Source organism: Manis pentadactyla, chromosome 9, assembly GCF_030020395.1.
Source record: "Manis pentadactyla isolate mManPen7 chromosome 9, mManPen7.hap1, whole genome shotgun sequence".
Classification (NCBI taxonomy): Eukaryota; Metazoa; Chordata; class Mammalia; order Pholidota; family Manidae; genus Manis; species Manis pentadactyla.
In genome coordinates, this window is record NC_080027.1 from 96783733 (window position 1) to 96803296 (window position 19564).

At 40.7% G+C, this 19564-nt stretch overlaps 1 protein-coding gene across 1 annotated transcript in view; it reads left to right on the plus strand.

The window, feature by feature from the left end:
- EFCAB2 (EF-hand calcium binding domain 2) overlaps positions 1-14687 on the plus strand; it is a 153285-nt gene extending 138598 nt beyond the window's left edge. The window contains exons 4-7 of the mRNA XM_036931356.2: positions 2817-2896; positions 3505-3547; positions 3659-3725; positions 14555-14687. Of these exons, the coding sequence (XP_036787251.2) occupies positions 2817-2896; positions 3505-3547; positions 3659-3725; positions 14555-14670 (306 nt within the window). The 3' untranslated portion in view covers positions 14671-14687. The remainder of the gene's footprint in view (positions 1-2816; positions 2897-3504; positions 3548-3658; positions 3726-14554) is intronic.
- The last annotated feature ends 4877 nt before the right edge of the window (positions 14688-19564 follow it).

The following is a 19564-nucleotide window of genomic DNA, read 5'->3' on the forward strand; positions in this document are numbered from 1 at the left end:
TTCTATATGTCTAAATTCCCCCTTTTTATAAAGACACTAGTCATTTTGAGTTAGGGCCCACCCTAATGACCTCACTTTAACTTTATTACCTCTGCAAACGCCCTCTCTCCAAATAAATCACATTCTGAGTGACTAGGGGTTTGGAAGCCAACATAAGAATTTTGGGAGGACACAGCTCAGCCCACCACACTCTCACTCTGTATGTACATGTACATGTATGTATACACATGCTACATGTATTTCTATATATCTGTGTACTATAGATCATGGTTTAATATTTGATATATTTCCATTATATTTCCATTAAATCTTAAAAGTATCATAATGCATGGATTTCAAATAATCACTGAACCATCACCATGTAACATTTCCAGAAGTAGCACCTGTTCTAGCTTACTTAATGGCCTCAAAAAGTTAACTAGCTTGTCCTACACCAGAAGTAACAGAGCTGCCATTCTTCCTCTCCCACCCCTGTTCGCAGATTCCCAGAACTAGTTTCTCTTACGTCTCTTCTTGTTTCTCTTATGGTGGAGGAATATACCATACTTCAAAAATGCCTTTTAGAAAAATTAAGGGAATCCAAATAAAGCTGAAGTTTAGTGACTAAGAATGTGTTGATATTGGTTCCTTAGTTGTGACAATGAACTGTCTCTAGTTGTTAATGGGACGCTGGGCAAGAGCATATGGGAACTGTACTATTTTTGCAACCTCTCTGTAAATTAAGCTATTGTAAAATAAAAAGGTTACTTCATTATTTAAAAACTTTATAAAATAGTGTCTGGTATATATTAAACATTTCATTAACGCCATATTTAGAATTATCATATAATTGTATTTTCATGCCATTGCTTATACATCTTTTTATACAAAAGAACAGATCAGATGTGGCCTCTAGAGGACAGTATTGGGTTATAGAGTTTCATAAATTTAAGCTGGACTTACTTTCCTTCCTACTTTAGCTACAAGGCCTCTGTTTATTCATTATCCCTTTTTAAAAAGTCAAAATATATGGCTCTTCTGTTATCCTGATCAGTTGGAGATCTGCTCACAAATAAGATTTTCATGCAGTTTTGCTCTGCATGACTCCACCAGGCCGGAAGGACCCAACGAGTTCCCGCCTTAGTGTTCAGAGCACTGAGGGCTACTGGAAGTTGCCTTGGAGCCTTGGGAGCTTTGTGAGGCACGTGCTCTGTGTCTGAATTCTCACAGGATGGAGAGTATGCAATCCCTTTGGAAAAACTACATACAGTTTGTAGATTGATGAGGATGCTAATAAAATAAAGAGAGTTTTGATCTTTAAGGTTGCGACTGCTCTACTGTGGTCTATTGGGGTTGGGGGAGAGGGAAGTACACCATTGCTCTAGCTTCTGAAGCAGGTTTCTGGAGTAATCCAAATGGAAGCTCGACATTTTGATTTAAAAATTACCCATCCAAAGGTAATTTCATGAGACCAATATTTTATTTTTAAGAGGCTTGTGGGGTTGGGTTCGCCATGGACCTAGAGGCAGCTAAAGACAATTTTGTCCATGTTTTGACAGGCTCAGAAATTCTAAAACATCATTCTGTTCTTAGATGGATGACTTTTTCTGCTGATAGAGGAGTCTGAGGGCTCCACTCATGCTACGTGAAAATCTAGTTAAACGTTAAAAAATAGTTGTGTTAAAAAGTGTGTTCCACTTAGCCCTATAGATTTCTTATTTTTTGCTCGAAGAATAAATCTGCTAAAAGCACCTCTGTTGAATTGAGATCTATGAGCCTTTTAATAAGATCTTTGAAAGAGAGTGGAAAATTTACAGCTCCTCATAAATAGCCTGACATGAAGGTTATGATCAATAGTTCAGCCACACCATCAAATTTGGGCCTATGGGCAGGAGTCTTTCTCATTCATAATAGTGCTAGGTACCAAAAATTCTCTTTATCAGATGTAGCAGTCTCTTAATTAATGGTGGAATAACAAAGTTCCATTGGCCATCTAGGTGTCTAGCAAAAATTACAATGATTGGATATATACTTTGGTCCTTGAGAGAATGTTTGGTCCCTATTCTGGTCCCTTCCCCAGTGTTGCTTACCTCAGGGAAAGATCACTTCATCCTGTTTGGCAAGTCAGAATCCTGGGAGTTGCCCTTGATTCCTCTCTTTTTTCTCATCCTTGCCGGAATAGATGCAGCACCAGGTCCTATTGATTTTACTTCTTAAATATTTTGTGAAACCATCCATTTCTGCTTCCATGGCCACCACTCTAATCCAAGCCCTTATTGTATCTGTTAAGACTACTGTGAAAGCCACCTTACCCAACAGCCGATGTGATTTTTCAGACACACGTCTACGAGACCTTCAGTGATTTTCTATTGGTCTTAGATAATAGCCAAAGTCACTTTCATGGGCGATAAGGCCAACAAGGTCTGGTCCCTGTCTCTCTCCTGCCTCATCTGAAACGTTCTCCTCCTTGCTCCCTTTGCACCTGCCTTCAGCCTCCAGTCTTCCTGCACATGATTCCTCTGTCTGGAGTCTCCTCCCCACTGTCTTTGATTGCCCTTTACTCATCCTTTATTAATCAGCTCCAGTGTGGTTTTCTCTTGGTCTCCTGGCCTAGAAAAGGTTCCTTCAGTCTATGCTGTAATGGACCCATGCTCCTTTATTTCATTGTTAGAAGGAGAAACTCGGCGTGGTTGTTTTTTGACAATATATGTTTCCACTACAGGAATATAAACTATAAGCAGGGAAAATGCCCAAGCCCTTGGCAAAGTGCTTGGAAAAAGTAGTTGCTCAGTACACTTGTTGAATGAATAAATGGGTATTTTTTATTGAATGTTTAGATAGAGGAAGAAGAACCCACTGGATACATTCGATATGAGAAGTTTCTTCCAGTGATGACTAAGATACTACAGGAAAGAAGGTAGGAAAGTAAATGCAATTGTTAGTAATGATCAGAATTACATTAATTCCAAAACACTTGGCTTTTTCAGTTCTTATATTGTACTCAACTAATATTTATCCTAGATTGCTTCCTTCTGATTTTTCACTATACCTTTGAACTGCCAATTGCATGTGCTTAGAAATATCAACCACTTTAGTATTAATCTAATAAGCAAAGTGTAATTAAAGGGGAAAAAAGCTACAAAAAGCATGAATCAACATCTATTATTTTTTTATTTTGAATTATCAACAATACATAAAAGTTAACCCTGATTATTTTTCTAGAGGAAGTGTAACATTAGCTTATTGTAGTTGGTTTACTGTAGAAATTTTGTTTCTAGATAAACTAATTTCCATAATGATGAAAAAATCTAGTAGGTAACATCAAATATTCCAGTGATTTTGTGCTAAGTATTTCCTGTGGGTGTGGAGTGCTTTCAACATTCATATCTAGAAATCCAAAAAGGTTTCAGGGAAGTATTACTGTCCTAGCATGTTAGCCGCTGTTGTCCTGTTTTGAGTGATCATTTATTATGTGGAGACCGAAGCTAAATACTGTGGCATTTTCTCCTCTTATTGCATAATTAGATACAGACCAATTCCAGAAGATATCCTCCTTCAAGCTTTTGAGGTATGTAAGCTCCATATTTTATATATATATATATATTTATGTGAAAAATGCATCACGTAGAATTTCTTTGCCATACCGAAAGTATAACATGTACCTTTTCTTTGCCCTTAGGTATTAGATCAGTCTAAGTGTGGGTTTCTTTCTAAGGAAGAACTGATCAAGTATATGACAGAAGAAGGTAAGAGTGATTTATTACTTACAGCAGTGACTTATTTAAGTGATTAATAATTAAAAAGCAGTTACGCAAGAATTCTAGGGGATACTTCAAAATCAATCGTTCTGGTTAAAAAGTTATTTGCTATTTCTATGATTTTGATTTGGGGTGGTTTCTGTTTTGTCGGGGTCAGAGGACAAAGGGGAAATTAAGGGGAGATGGGTTGTTGCCTTGTGAGATGTTGTGAAGTGTAATGATCCTTCCCCATTCCAGAGGCGTTCCATTCATTTAAAGGATTTCCAGTGTAGAAGGTATGCCACCTGGAAAACATGAACTAGTGGTCACTATAATCAATGCCTGTTACTAGATTGAAGTTTTGAGTTAGAGTATATAAAAATTCCTTTTTACAGAGCTTTTCAGTTGGTGAAGATACAGATAATATGGCCTCCACTGAATATTGGTTCACACAAATATTTTCAGTTTTTTGTGCTAATGGGACTATATATATTTTCTTTGAACTTGACCTACACACACACACCAGACACACACACACCAGACACACACACACACACACACACACACGAATACTTGCATATCTATATATGCCAATGTTTTCCTTTACGAATTCTCTCTGCTTAGGCTGATATGTAAATCCATTTTTCCTGAGCATCAGTAGCCTCTAACAGGCATTCTCTTGAAACCATTTCTACATTGGTTGCCTTCTCACTTTACAAAGTTGGAGTTCTCTCTCCTTTGTTTTTCAGTCTGCTGGTTTGCACTGAGTCTTGTGTGACTTGGAATTGTTGATTGCTTGAGACAGAATGAAAAGTGCAAGTCCTTTTGAGCAGGGAAGACTTAGACTACATCTGTATGCACAGCTGGTTTGGCCATTCTGACCGGACCCACCATTAGGTGACAACACAGGGAATGAAAGTGAGAAGGATGTGGCAGCCAGCACTGCCACCTAAGGACTCCTGTGACACTGAAAATTACCTTAGGGATTAACTTTGCTGGAAATGTATGACTTTCAAAGCATTGGCCTCTTAATCCTAAGGATTAATTTAAGGGAAGTCAACCCTAGATTGTGTTAGGCAATATGAATTTAGTCAAAATGGCCAAAACGTTCCATATTACCAGTATGGTGCACCTCCATGTGCAGTGAGAGATAATAATATTGAAATCTCATCTCCCTTTTTCAAGGATATTCCAGTCTGACTGGGAGAAATAAAGCCAATTTATGAAACGATTCAAAGTATAAGATGATAGAATAAAATGAGTATCAGAGGATCAGTGTGGGCTGGACCAGCCCAGAGAGCTTGGTCTGGGAAGACTTAAGAAAAAATAGGTTTCTTAAGATGGTAGAGTTTATATGGGCGAGGCGTCACAAGCAGGGGAAGATCTTATGCATTATAGCACCCCCTACAGTCGGCCTCAAAAAGCCTTAGTTGGGTTAATGAAAATGTAGATGAAGGAAGACTGGGTGGAGGGGCTGGCGAGTGGGAGACACAGGTGGATAAGACAGCATGACAAACCCTGGGAGGTGGGTATGATTGTGCCATACGGGAGCCAGTGAGGGGCTGCAGCCCAGTGGGTCTTTGTTGGCAAATGGCAGGAGATGGATCTGGAGCGGCTCCCTGGGACCAGGCCAGGGGGCCTGGGCTCGAGTTAGAGTTCATCCTGTGGGCAGTGGGAAACTGAAGGGCTGAAAGCAGAGGCGTCCATGGCACAGGAGGGTTTGGGGCTAGTTAATCTGGTGCTGGCGGTTAGATGGGTGAGAAGGGTTAGACAAGGGGAGCCAGTCAGGAGGCCACTCTGGCATTGAAGATGCCCTTGGGGCTTGATCTAGCGCCGGCCATGAGAATGGAAAGAAGAAGGGGTTTATACAGCAGGACTGCGGACAGCGGGATTCACGAGTCATGAGGAACAGAGTGCAGGGGGCACAGATGGAGCTGAGTCCATAGCAACGGGCTGTACCCTGGATGATGGGTATTAAGGTAATGCTATGGACTGAACTAGGGAAATCTGGGACAGACTGCAGTGGGCCTAGCTAAGTGCAGCTTCTCAAAGTTTCTGTGGAATGTCAGTCAGTTTGAGAATATGCATTCTGAATGCCCAGGATGTCATAGGATGAACAAAATAAATCACATTGAACCATCTTCCTGCAAGATAGAAGTCTGCATGTGTACAGGCGTGTGTCAGGCAGTGTTTAGAAGCAGGAATATCTGAAAAGAAGTTCTTTTAAATGAACGTGTTGCTGCCTATGTGCCAGGCAATGCTCTAGGTGCCATTCAAATAATAACACTTAGTTCTCATAACAACCCTATGAGATAGGTCATATTTTTACCATTTCCATTTTACAGATGGAATACTGAGGCCCAGAGATGTTAAGTGACTTTTCCAGGATCTTAAAGCTACTGAGACAGCTTAGCATTTGAACCTAGGCAGTCTGGCTCCCAAGCTTGTGCTTTTTAATCATTATACTATTTTCCTCCCATCCTTAATCAAATACTGCCTCCCTCCCTCTTTGTCCAGTAAAATGCCTTCTGCATGTTACTGTGAGCTGGCCTTGTTCTAAGCAGTAGAGCCTGGTGTTGAGTTCATGCACCTTGAGTTGGACTGCTGGTGTTCAGATCCCAGGTCTTACAACCTGGCTGGGGCAGGCTGCTTGCTTCTGTGTGTATTGATGTCCTCATCCCAAAGTGGGGATAACAGTTCTTACCTCCCATGAGGTGGTTGGGAGATAACTTAGTTGATAGATATGAAGCACTTACATAAGTGCCCAGCACACAGTAGTTCTCAATACTGTTTGCTTTAGTATTCATTTAAGGACTTTCATGATGCTCATAAAGTTCACTGACAGTGGACTTTGTATTTAACAATCAGTTATAAGAAAGAGTCAGAATTTGTCTTTTTAGGCATTTTTCCTTTCCTTTTTTAAATATTGAAGTATAGTTGATATACAATATTATATTGGTTTCATGTGTACAACATAGCGAATTGACACTTATCTGTATCATTTAATGCTCACCGCATAAGTGTAGTTAGTATTTGTCAACATAGGAAGATAGTATAGTATTATTCACTACATTCCCTATGCTGTACTTTCATTCCCATTGCTAATTTATATTGTAATTGATCTTTTGTGCCTCTTTATCCTTTTTACCTTTTTCACCCTTCCCCAACCCCTCCACCATGGTAACTACCAATCTCTTCTGTGCATCTGTGAGTCTTATTTCTGTTTGTTTTCTGGAGTCCACATATATGTGAAATTGTATGGTATTTGTCTTTCTCTGCCTGGTTTATTTCACTTAGCATAATACCCTTTAGGTCCATCCATGCTGTTACAAATGGCAGGATTTCCTCCTTTTTTATGGCTGCGTAATATTCCATGGTAAATATGTACCACATCTTCTTTATTCATTTACTGATGAATGCTTAAATGCTTCCATATCTTGGCTATTGTAAATAATGCTGCAGTAAACATAGGTATGCATATATTTTTTTGCATCAATGATTTTGTTTATTTGGGTAAATTCCCTGAAGTGGAATTGTTGGGTCATATGGAATTTCTATTTCTAATTTTTGAGAAAATTCCATACTGCTTTCCACAGTGGCTGCACCAATTTGCATTCCCACCAACAGTGTACAAGGGTTCCCTTTTCTCCACATCTTTACCAACACTTGTTATTTCTTGTCTTGTTGATACTAACCATTCTGACCCATGTGAAGTAACATCTCTTTGTGGTTTTGATTTGGATTTTCTAGTGATTAGTGATGTTGAGCATCTTTTCACAAGCCTGTTGGCTACCTGTATGTCTTCTTAGGAAAAATGTCCATTCAAGTCCTCTGCCCATTTTTTAATTGGGTTATTTGTTTTTCTGGTGTTGAGTTGTGTGAGTTCTTTATGTATTTTATATATAAATATATCTTTTTCTTGGATATCAGCACCTTATCAGATATATCATTTGCAAATACATTTTCCCAAAAAATAGGTTGCCTTTTCATTTTATTGATGGTTTCACTTGCTGTGCAGAAGCTTTTTAGTTTGATGTAGTCCCATTTGTTTATTTTTGCTTTTGTTTCCCTTGCCTAGGGAGACATATGCAGAAGAAAATTCCTCATGCTGATGTTCAAGAGATTCCTGCCTATGTTTTTTTCTGAGTTTTACAGTTTCATGTTTTACTTTTAGGGTCTTTAATCCATTTTGAATTTAATTTTGTACATGGTGTCAGACATGATGCAACTTAATTATCTTGCATTTAGCTGTCCAGTTTTCCAAACACCATTTATTGAAGAGACTGTCTTTTCCCCATTGTGTGTTCTTAACTTACTTGTCATATATTAATTGATGATATATGCTTGGGTTTATTTTTGAGCCCTTTATTCTGTCCCATTGATCCAACTTGTGCCAGTACCATACTGTTTTAATCACTGTATCTTTGTAGTGTAGCTTGAAATCAGGGAGTGTGATACTGGCAGCTTTGTTCTTTCCCAAGATTGCTTAGGTTATTTGGGGTATTTTGTGGTTGCGTGCAAGTTTCAGGATTATTTGCTCTAGTTCCATGAAAAATGCCATTGGTATTTTGATGGGGATTTTTTGCATTGAATCTGTAAATTGCTTTGGGCAGGATGTCAAAAATTGGCCATTTTGACAATATTAATTCTTCCTATCCATGAGCATGGGATATATTTCCATTTATTTGTACCTTCTTCAATTTCTGTCATCAGTGTCTAATAGTTTTCAGACTATAGGCCTTTCACCTCCTTGGTTATGTTTATTCCTAAGTACTTTATTCTTTTTGATGCAATTATAAATGGGACTGTTTTCTTAATTTTTCTTTCTGCTAGTTCATTATTGGTATATAAGAATGCAACAAATTTCTGAGTATCAGTTTTGTGCCCTGCAAGTTTACTGAATCCGTCTTTTAATTCTGATATATTTTTAGTGGAGTTTTTAGGGTTTTCTGTATATAATATATACACATACTATATGTCATCTGCCTATAGTGACAGTTTTACTTCTTCCTTACCAACTTAGATGCCTTTTATTTCTTTTTCTTGTCTGATTGCTGTGGCTAGGACTTCTAGGACTATGTTGAATATAAATGGTGAGAATAGGCATCCTTGTCTTGTTCCTGATCTTCGAGGAAATAGATACTTTTTCTGTATTGAGATGATCATATTGTTTTTACCCTTTTGTTAATGTGGCTTATCACACTGATTGATTGGTCGATATTGTATCAACCTTGCATCCCTGGAATAAATCCCACTTGCTTGTGATGAATGATCTTTTTGATGTATTTGTAAATTTGGTTTGCTAATATTTTGTTTAGGATTTTTGTATCTGTCTTCTCAGGGATATTGGTCTGTCATTTTCTTTTTTGTATTGTCTTTGATTTTTGTATTAGAGTAATGCTGGCCTTGTAGAATGAGTTTGGAAGTGTTACTGCCTCTTCTAGTATTGAAATACTTTAAGAAGGATGGGTATCAGCTCTTCTTTAAATGGTTGGTAGAATTCACCCATTAACCAAGCCATCTGGACTTGGACTTTGTTTGTTGGGAGTTTTTTGCTTACCAGTTCAATTTCATTACTAGTAATTGGTCTCTTCAGATTTTCTGTTTCCTCTTGGGTCAGTCTTGGAAGACTGTATGTTTCTAGGAAATTATCCATTTCTTCTAGGTTGTCCAATTTATTGGCATAAAATTTTTTGTAGAATTACAATTTTTTGAATTTCTGTGGTATTGGTTTTAATTTCAACTTTTTCATTTCTGATTTTATTTATTTGTGTCCTCCCTCCCTCCCTCTCTCTTTTTTTTTATTAAGGTATCATTGATATCACATGAGCACCATCATGGTCACTATATTCACCAATATTATCGAGTCCCACCCCACACCCCACCTCAGTCACTGTCCCTCAGCATAGCAAGAAGTCACAGAGTCACTACTTGTCTTCTCTGTGCTACACTGTCTTCCCTGTGACCCCACCACACCATGTGTGACAATCATAATGCCCCTCAATACCCTTTTCCCTCCCTGCCCCAGTCCCTTCCCTTTGGTAACTGCTAGTCCCTTCTTTGGAGTCTGTGAATCAGCTGCTGTATTATTCCTTCATGTTGCTTTGTTGTTATACTCCACAAATGAGTGAAATCACTTGGTACTTGTCTTTCTCTCCCTGGCTTATTTCACTGAGCATAATACCATCTAGCTCCATTCACGTTCTTGCAAATGGTAGGATTTGTTTTCTTCTTATGGCTGAATAATATTCCATTGTGTATATATACCACATCTTCTTTATCCATTTATCTACTGATGGACACTTAGGTTGCTTCCATATCTTGGCTATTGTAAATAGTGCTGTGGTAAACATAGGGGTGCATATGTCTTTTTGAATCTGAGATGTTGTTTTCTTTGGGTAAATTCCTAGGAGTGGAATTCCTGGGTCAAATGGTAGTTCTATTTTTAGTTCTTTGAGGGGCCTCCATACTGCTTTCCACAATGGTTGAACTAATTTACATTCCTACCAGCAGTATAGGAGGGTTCCCCTTTCTCCACATCCTCACAGCGTTTGTTGTTCCTAGTATTTTGGATGTTGGCTATCCTAACTGGTGTGAGGTGATATCTCATTGTTGTTTTAATTTGAATTTCCCTGGTAATTAGTGATGTGGGGCATTTTTTCATGTGCCTGTTGGCCATCTGAATTTCTTCTTTGGAGAAGTGTTTGTTCATATCATCCGCCCATTTTTTACTGGGGTTATTTGCTTTTTGGGTGTTGAGGTGTGTGAGTCCTTTATATATTTGGATGTTAACAGCTTGTTGGATGTGTCATTTACGAATATATTCTCCCATACTGTAGGGTGCATTTTTGTTCTACTGTTGGTGTCCTTTTCTGTACAGAAGCTTTTTAGTTTGATGTAGTCCCATTTGTTTATTTTTGCTTTTGTTTCTCTTGCCCGAGAGATATGTTCAGAAAAAAGGTGATCATGTTTATATTCAAGAGATTTTTGCCTATGATTTCTTTGAAGAGTTTTATGTTTTCATGAGTTACATTCAGGTCTTTGATCCATTTCAAGTTTACTTTTCTGTATGGACTTAGACAATAATCCAGTTTCACTCTCTTACATGTAGCTGTCCAATTTTGCCACCACCAGATGTTGAAGAGGGTGTCGTTTCCACATTGTATATCCATGGCTCCTTTATCATATATTAATTGACCATGGATGCTTGGGTTTATATCTGGACTCTCTATTCTGTTTCACTGGTCTATGGGTCTGTTCTTGTGCCAGTACCAAATTGTCTTTATTATTGTGGCTCTGTAGTAGAGCTTGAAGTCAGTGAGCATAATCCCCACAGCTTTATTCTTCCTTCTGAGGATTACTTTGGCTATTCAGGATCTTTCGTTGTTCCATATGAACTTTAGGATGATTTGTTCTACTTCACTGAAGAATGCTGTTGGTATTTTGATAAGAATTGCATTGAATCTGTAGCTTGCTTTAGGCAGGATGGTCATTTTGACAATATTAATCTTCCTATCCAGGAACACAGGATGTATTTCCATTTATTGCTGTATTCTTTAATTTCTCTCATGCATATCTTGTAGTTTTCAGGGTATGGGTCTTTCACCTCCTTGGTTAGGTTTATTCCTAAGTATTTTATTCTTTTTGAAGAAATGGTGAATGGAATTGTTTTCCTGATTTCTCTTTCTGCTAGTTCATTGTTAGTATATAGGAATGCAACAGATTTCTGTGTAATGATTTTGTATCCTCCAACTTTGTTGAATTCAGATATTAGTTCTAGTAGTTTTGTGGTGGATCCTTTATGGCATTTTATGTACAATATCATGTCATCTGCAAACAGTAACAGTATAACTTCTTTCTTACCAATCTGAATGCCTTTAATTTCTTTGTGTTGTCTGATTGCTGTAGCTAGGATCTCCAAGACTATGTTGAATAAAAGTGGGGAGAGGGGCATCCTTGTCTTGTACCCAGTCTTAAAGAAAAGCTTTCAGCTTTTCGCTGTTAAGTATGATGTTGGCTATGGATTTGTCATATATGGCCTTTATTATATTGAGGTACTTGCCCTCTATACCCATTTTGTTGAGGGTTTTTATCATGAATGGATGTTGAATTTTGTTGAATGCTTTTTCAGCTTATATGGAGATGATCATGTGGTTTTTGTTCATCTTTTTGTTGATGGATTTTCGAATGTTGTACCATCCTTGCATCCCTGGAATAAATTCTACTTGATCACCATCCATCAGTCCTGAATGATGTCCTTGGTGGGTAGAGTATTCTTAGTTGTGAATTTTTCCCTTTCAGCACTTTCAATATACACCCTTCTGGCCTCTACAGTTTCTGCTAAAAAATCTGCTGATAGCCTTATGGGTTTTCCCTTGTTCGTAACTGTCTGCCTTTTTCTTGCTGCTTTTAAGATTCTCTCTTTATCTTTAACCTTTGCCATTTTTATTAATATTTGTCTTGGTTTTGTTCCCCTGGGGTTCATCTTGTTAGGGGCTCTCTGTGCTCCCAGGACCTGCTTGTCTGTTTCCTTCCTCAAGTTTGGTACTTACTCAGCTATTATTTTTTTCAAATAGGCTTTCTACTGCTTTGTCTCTCTCTTCCCCTTCTGGGACCCCTATTATATGGATATTGTTTTGTTTGGAGTTGTCTCACAACTCTCTTAGTGTCTTCTCATTTTTAGAAATTCTTTTTTCTTTCTGTTCCTCAGTTTGGTTGCCTTCCATAACCCTGTCTTCCAACTTGCTGTTCCATTCCTCTGCATCCTGTAGCCTATTACATTTTCATTTTGGTTATTGTGTTCTTCAACTTTGACTAGCTCTTTGTATTTTCTGTCTCTTTTCTTGAAGTTCTCTCTGAGATCATTAATTATTTCCCCCAGTTCAGTGAGCATCTCTATGATCATTACTTTGAATTCTTTATCAGGAAAATTGCTAATCTCCATTTCATTTATCAGTTCTTCAGGTGTTTTGTCTTGTTCTTTTGTTTGGAACATATTCCTCTGCCTCCTCGTTTTGTCTGGGTCTCTGTGTTTATTCCTTTGTATAGATAGATCAGCTATGTCTCCTTGAAAGTAGTGGCTTTATGTAGTTTGCATTCTGTGGTGCCCAGAACCCTCAGCTAATCAGACCCCAGTGCTCTGTTGTGGCTGAGCTGCGACTGCTGTTGGTGGGCTATGGGCGGGACTACCCTCTGCCTGTCTGCCAGCAATGGCCAGCTACTGCTGGGCTGAGCATGCTGTGTGGGGCAAGTCTGCATGGGAATGCTGGAGCTGAGCTAGTGGTGGGTGGAGAGCTTCAAAGCTGGCTCCCTTAAGCATCTGGCCAGTTGGGCTAACAGAGAATTGGAAAAGTGTCATCTAGCTGCTATTTCTCCTCTGGAGAGAGCTCCCTCAGACCCCTGCTTCTCCAGCACACTTCCCAAGGCTATCAAATATTTCAAACTACTGCCTCTGTGTTGGGTCTCAGGGGATTGACAGAGCATACTAGTCCTCCAAAGTGACCAGAGATTCAGCCCCACAGTGTACTCCAACTCTCCCTGGTGTTCAGCCCCAGTAATCTTCAAGCTCAGTGCAGTGGGGACTTATCTTCCCAGTAGACCACAGGGCCAGGTGTTCCAGGTTCCTGAGTGTCTGTCCCCACCCCACTCTGTTCCTCTCTCCCTCCTGCTTGTGGGCTGGGATGGGAGAAGGATTTGGATCCTGGTCAGTTGTGTCTCTGTCCCTTTATCCTTCAGTGTGGTCTTTTCTTCTTTGCCAGGTATAGATAGTCTGTTCTGTGGTCTTTAGGTCATTTTCAGAGTTAGTTGTATTTGATGTAGTTGCTTCCTTGGGGTGTACACAGAAGGAGGTTAATACAGTGACCTCCTTTTCTACCATCTTCCTCTGACCCCAAATGCAGGCATTCGTTCTTTTCCTAGGCTGTAAGTATGATTTCAGAAGAAATTGGCACATCCCCCTTGTTTGATAATACTATAACCATTGTCATAAAAATTCCCAATTGAATAATTGCTGTATGATTAACTGAATTCCAGCCTTGAAAGCATTGCTTGTAGTAGCAGATAACTTAGGCTCAGAAGGTAGGTAACCCTCAGGCATTGGTAACTTAGCTTCTTGAGTTAAGACTCTTTAGGGTAAGGTGGTGGTTTGGGTGTTTCTGTATTTTTGTTTAATATCAGGACACAATTCTGTCTTAAATAGCTGACAGCCTTTCCATTATTCTTACTGAGTTGGAGTGAAACCAAATCCAAGATGACCTCCAGCTGTTATCAGGAGCCAACTAAATCCCACAGATTTCCTGTGAACTTCTGGTTTCGTTTGATGGCAACACCGAGTCAAACTATAGCAGAGAGGACTGTTTTGAAATGGTTGATGAATAAATTGGCTGGGAAGGGAATATTCAGAGACACAGTCATTGTATTTTCAAATCTCTGCTATTTGTTCTTCAGCAATTTTGCACAGCAAATCTCTCATCATACCCATACTAAGTGCAATGATTAGACTCTCTAGAAAACTGGGACTTCATTTGGCAGTTTTAGTAGTTTTAATTTAAATAAATTGAAAAACTTATTCATGATATCTTTATGCCCTCCTGCTGTTTTGCTCAAATTATTGATTTGTTAGTTGCTTAACTATGGTATCTTCAAGGTAAAATAAGTCCAAAATCTGCCAGGGACTTTGAGCCTCTGGTCTGTCATGATGTTCTGACTCTGCAGCCCCAGGGAGAGTAAAGAACATGTGGGGGCTCTGAGGGTTACATAGCAGTTAAGTGGCTAGTAGAAAGAGAAAGAAAGAAATCACAGGATTGTAAATGATGAATCTCCCCTCTTGTCCCTCCCAGGTGAACCTTTTTCTCAGGAGGAAATGGAAGAAATGTTGTCTGCTGCAATTGATCCAGAATCGAATTCAGTTCATTACAAGGACTATATAACAATGATGGTGATAGATGATAATTAAATGCTCCAAAGACTTAATTTCTAATTGAAAGGATAATATTAAAAATTGCTTGACCTTGTTAACTTCACATTTTATCTTGTAACTCCTGCATATGCTTATTCATAACTTGTGGCGACTGTTTCAAGATATTTTGTTTTTTAAAGGTGATCATAACAGTTTAAAACAAATTATTGAGTATGTCCAGCTTTATGGAATGACAAATTGCTAGTTATCCTAAAACTATTCTTAAAACATTTTAACTTTCCTTTTATTATTGTTAATTTTCTACCATAAGACCAAGATTACCTTCAAATTAGTTAAGCTCACAAAATGAAGAATTATCAGAATGACATGGTAATAAACATCTTGGAAGCAGCCAGAATGACCATACATTGAAAGTGAGTAGCGATGTGATGAGAGCTGCTTTAAACAACAGACACTTCAGCCATCTGAATGTGGAAGGAGAGTTATTGAAATGAGCAGTTATAATTAATTCCTTATGAGAGCCAATTACAAGTCTCATTTGAGATGATAACTTAGTGTAAAAATTTAAACTTGCTGATGTAGCATGTTAACATTTATGGAATAGAAAGTTGAGATAATTTATCTAGAGACAAGAAGATGAGGGAATTGATAATGTAAGCAAGTGGCCCTTCTCTTCTGGCTTTAGAATGCTTACCTATTCAGGGTACCTGTCATGACAGTATTGTCCTCAATAGTGGGTAAGAATTCGGAGATTTTATGGTGGCAGGAAGTATAGTTGATGGAAGAGCTGAATAAAGTTATGTGACCACAAGAAATCACAACAGAAAAAGACGTGGACCTACAAACAAGGGGGAAAATAGGTAAAGGAGAAGTGAATAATCTTCCATAACCTGTATATTCTTTCATATGTGCGCACATGCGTACACAGTGATCTCCATTTAAAGATGCATCACCTCTACATGTGTGTTTATGCACATAAACACATAAACATTGAATATAGCTTGTGATTCTTTCTCACAGGCATGCAGTCTTGTCCCCCAAGAGAGGGGGCTGTTTTCATAGGCTATTTGTTACTATTTATTCATTCATGCATGCAACATTTACTGAGTATTATTAGATAATGTGCTAGGAATTTCAGTTGCAAGGTGAATCAGTCCCTAAATAATTGAGGTCATTGTTTAGTGAGGGAGACCTGTCAGTCAGCCAGCAATCACATTCCAGACAGAGGCACATTCAGGGTACCATGGAAGCATGTCAGAGGGGCAGCTAACTCAGCTGGGGAGGACTTCCTGGGAGACGAGAGATTCTAGTGAGTAGAGAAGCCTTCCCAGAACAGGTAACACCAACTTAAAGTCTACAGGCAGTTTACTAGGTGGGCAGCAAGGGCACAGGGTACTTCAGCAGGAGAGCTGCAGATACAACAGACTCAGAGGTATCAGGAATCAGGAAATGATCTGGCAGTTGAAAGCAGTTCAGTATGTTTGGTGCATAGAAGATCTTGGGTATGTGATGAGAGAGGAGATTGGAGCGGTAGATGGGAGTGGCATCATTAGGGACATTGGGTTGGGTGTGCAGTTAGGGCTTTAATATTAAAGTTTGACACTTCTTCTGAAGATCAGAGAGAAAGAAAGACCATTTGTAGATAGCGCGGAAAGTAGACTTGAAGAGTCAAATCTAGAAGTAGGGAGACCAGGTAGGCAATTTGGTTGTTGGGAGGAGATAGATTGGGAAAAGTCAAGAGTGAGTGCCAGGTTTCTGGCTAGGACAGTGGGTGGATGCAAGTGCCATTCACTCAGATAAGAAATCCAAAAAGCAAGTCCAGGTTGGTAGGCAAAATGATGTGTTTGGCTGTGGCCATCTTGGGGCTGAGGAGCTAGTGAGACATGATGGGGAGACATCTGATAATCGGTTGGAGAAATAGGAGGAAGATCTGGCTGAAGACATGGATTTTGGAGTTCTCCGCATATAAGTAGTGCTTAGTGCCTTGGGAGGAAAAGAGAAGCAGGTCAACAGAACAAAGGCAGACATCAGCAGGTAAGCGGAGGCAGAGGAAGAGGAGACCAGGAGGGAGAAGCCTGAGAGGAGGGAGAGCAGGTGGGGAGGCCTCACGAAGGGGCAGTAACTAGCCATGTCAGCTGTCACAGAGGTGAGGTAAACTACACATGGAAAATACCCATTAGTTTCAGCAGCCAGGAGTTCATGGGTGACCGCTGCAGGGGCAGATTTGGTGACTGCCAGGGAGCAGAGCTCAGTGGGTAAGGACTGGATGGATGTGAGAAGGCAGAGCAGAGAGGACGGGTCACTTGGCAGTGAGGAGGAGAGACACAGGCTGGAGAGAGACAGCAGGTTGAGGCAGACTTCTGGGAGATGGGACACATGCAAGCAGGTTGATATGTACAGGGATGAGGGCCAGCAGAGAAGTTGAAGACCCTCAGGAGGTGGGCGGGGACTGGTTTCAGAGCAAACCTGCTCCAGGGTGGGTCAGGGCAATGACCCAACTTACCTAGTCCTTGCATATGTGTCTCTTTCCTTTCCTTTCTGAGTGAGGAGGGAGGTGGTAGGTTACAGAGCTTGAGGAGAATAGTAACATTTGGAAATACCTCTTGTAGGAAATGGAAGAGAGTTGAGAAAGAGCCCATGTGAGGATTCTCAAGAAATCCTGGAGGACTTTATTCAGTAACCCAGGCTCTGGAGCAAATGGGTGGATTGTTGTACTGATTCAGGATAGAGGTTTTGTCATCTGGATGAGATGGAAGGAACCAAAGGACAGGGAGCTGAGGAACCCACGAGAGAGCAGCTGTAAGGGTGGTCTGTGGGGCCCAGGTACTGGGGGACAGACACAGGCAGGAGAGGGCAGGCGGAGTGAGAGGAAGGTGCAAGGGCCCAGGACCTCTAAAGACGAACAGCAGCTCTTGCTGGAGTGTCGGTTGCTTGGCCTTCCTGTCGTTCCTGAGGATATTCTGCTCGAATGTGACCTCTGCATTCTTAGAGTGTTCTTTTACTTTCCTATAAGGGGTGGTACTGGTCAATTTTTGCTAGATTATGTTGAGATAACAACCCCCAAAACAGAGTGTCTTACTATGATAAAAGTCACTTTTTCATGTTTTATGTCACCTGGGGTCAGCGGGGACTCTGCCTCTGGTGCTTTCACCTGGCTTCTTCATTCGGTTCCTCTCCTTCCTCAGTTAGGTGGCCGTGTGTCCCGGCTTGCCCAGGTTGGCCCAGCATAACTGTTAGTAGTGCTCCTTCTGGAAGCGTCCCAGTTTAGGTGACTAATATGTGGTTATCCTGCATCAAAAATGGTGAGGAGTCATCACTTATGGAAGGTTTGGGAAAAATGAGCACAGAAGTGTACCAATGGAAGGCATTTCTTCCTTCACTGGTTTCCCAAGGTTACAAGTAAAATCCAAGTGGAGAACTGATGTGCCACTCACCAGCCACACATGTTAGAATTGTCACCCAGAGGTGAGTGCAAGCCACCTGCGTTTAGGCAGAGGAGTAGGAGGAAGGAGGCATGGTGACCCTCTGAGCACTAACAGCCCATTTATGAGCTGCGGCCCTGTAGCTGGGAGGGAGGGGAGCAGAGGCATGAAATACCCATAAGGTGGCAGTTTCACCAGGGGTGTGTCATTGGGTGGCAGTGGCTGGCACCAGCATGTGGCATTGAGGCAGGGCTAGTGCCCAGAGTGCACACCTGGCGTGGACACCGTTGGAGTGTCCAGGATGGCTCTGAGCTGTCTGCACAGCCTGTCCCCCTGATAACCCTGGCTATGCCAAAGAAATAGCTCAGTGAATTAGCCCCGATGTCTTCATGGTCAAAGGTGACATCACATTCCCCTTCTGAAGAGAAGCTCGTGGCACAGGAAGATACCTCAGGATTGGGTACCCCTGAGTCTTACCTTCTAGAATTTTCTCAGAAGTTGTAATCGATGTCAAACTTCACACCCTCTCTCAAGGAATTTCTCTTTAGTATCATAAGAGTTAGCTTTATGGAATATGATTAATTTTTTCTTTAGCACAAGTTTGTTGTTTATTTCAAAGCCATCAGAAAGTATAATACAGGTTTCTCACAGAAATCTCATTTTGTCTCCTAGTTGTAGAATAAATGTAGTATATTTGCAAAGGGAATGCTTTTCTTTATACTCAAACCATTTCCATTCATATTTTACCTCTCCCATTCACCTACTTAGCCCTTGACATCTGATTTAAGTCACAGTGGCATTTTCCTTGGTCCCCTGTGCAGTGTCCGTGTATCCTTATAACCCTGGCTTCTGTAGAGCCTGCCCCACCTCCGGCTCTGGGGCCTTGTGGAGGAAGGCTCAACTCCCACACTGGACTCCTGGGAGGCATGTGACTGCTGGGCCAGGGTTCCCTCCTGGGCACACCTGTCTGGGAATAAAGAGGCCAGTCTCCTTCCCCTGCTTTCCAAAAGCAGCACGTATTTAGTCCCCTTCGCATGTACAATGTTCAAGACAGCAGCTAGTTGGGATTCTCACTGGCAGTCTTGGTTTTTGAGGAATGGAGCACTGTTTGCATCTTTCTGCCCTGCCTTCCTGCTTTCATTCCTTTGCCTTTTCCAACTGCTTGCAGATAAGAGAGCACCCTGTTCATGCAGCCAGGTGCTTGTAGACCACTGTCACTGCACTGCTCCTTCTGGGCGGGTTAAATAAGCAGAGGGCCACATGGCCATCTCTGGCCCACCCGGCACCAGGCATGGCAGCTGTCACCTACATCTGCGGGCCCTGAAAGTGTGGTTACCAATCACCTGCTTCAGAAGCACCTGGGGGGGGGGGGTGCTTGTTAGAAATTTGGACTCCAGGGCCCCACTGCAGACCCCTAAAGCAGAACCTAGAGGGGGTCCTCGAAGTCCCCGTTTGTAACACATTCCCAGGGAAGTCTTATGCACATGACAGTGTACGAAGCACTCTGT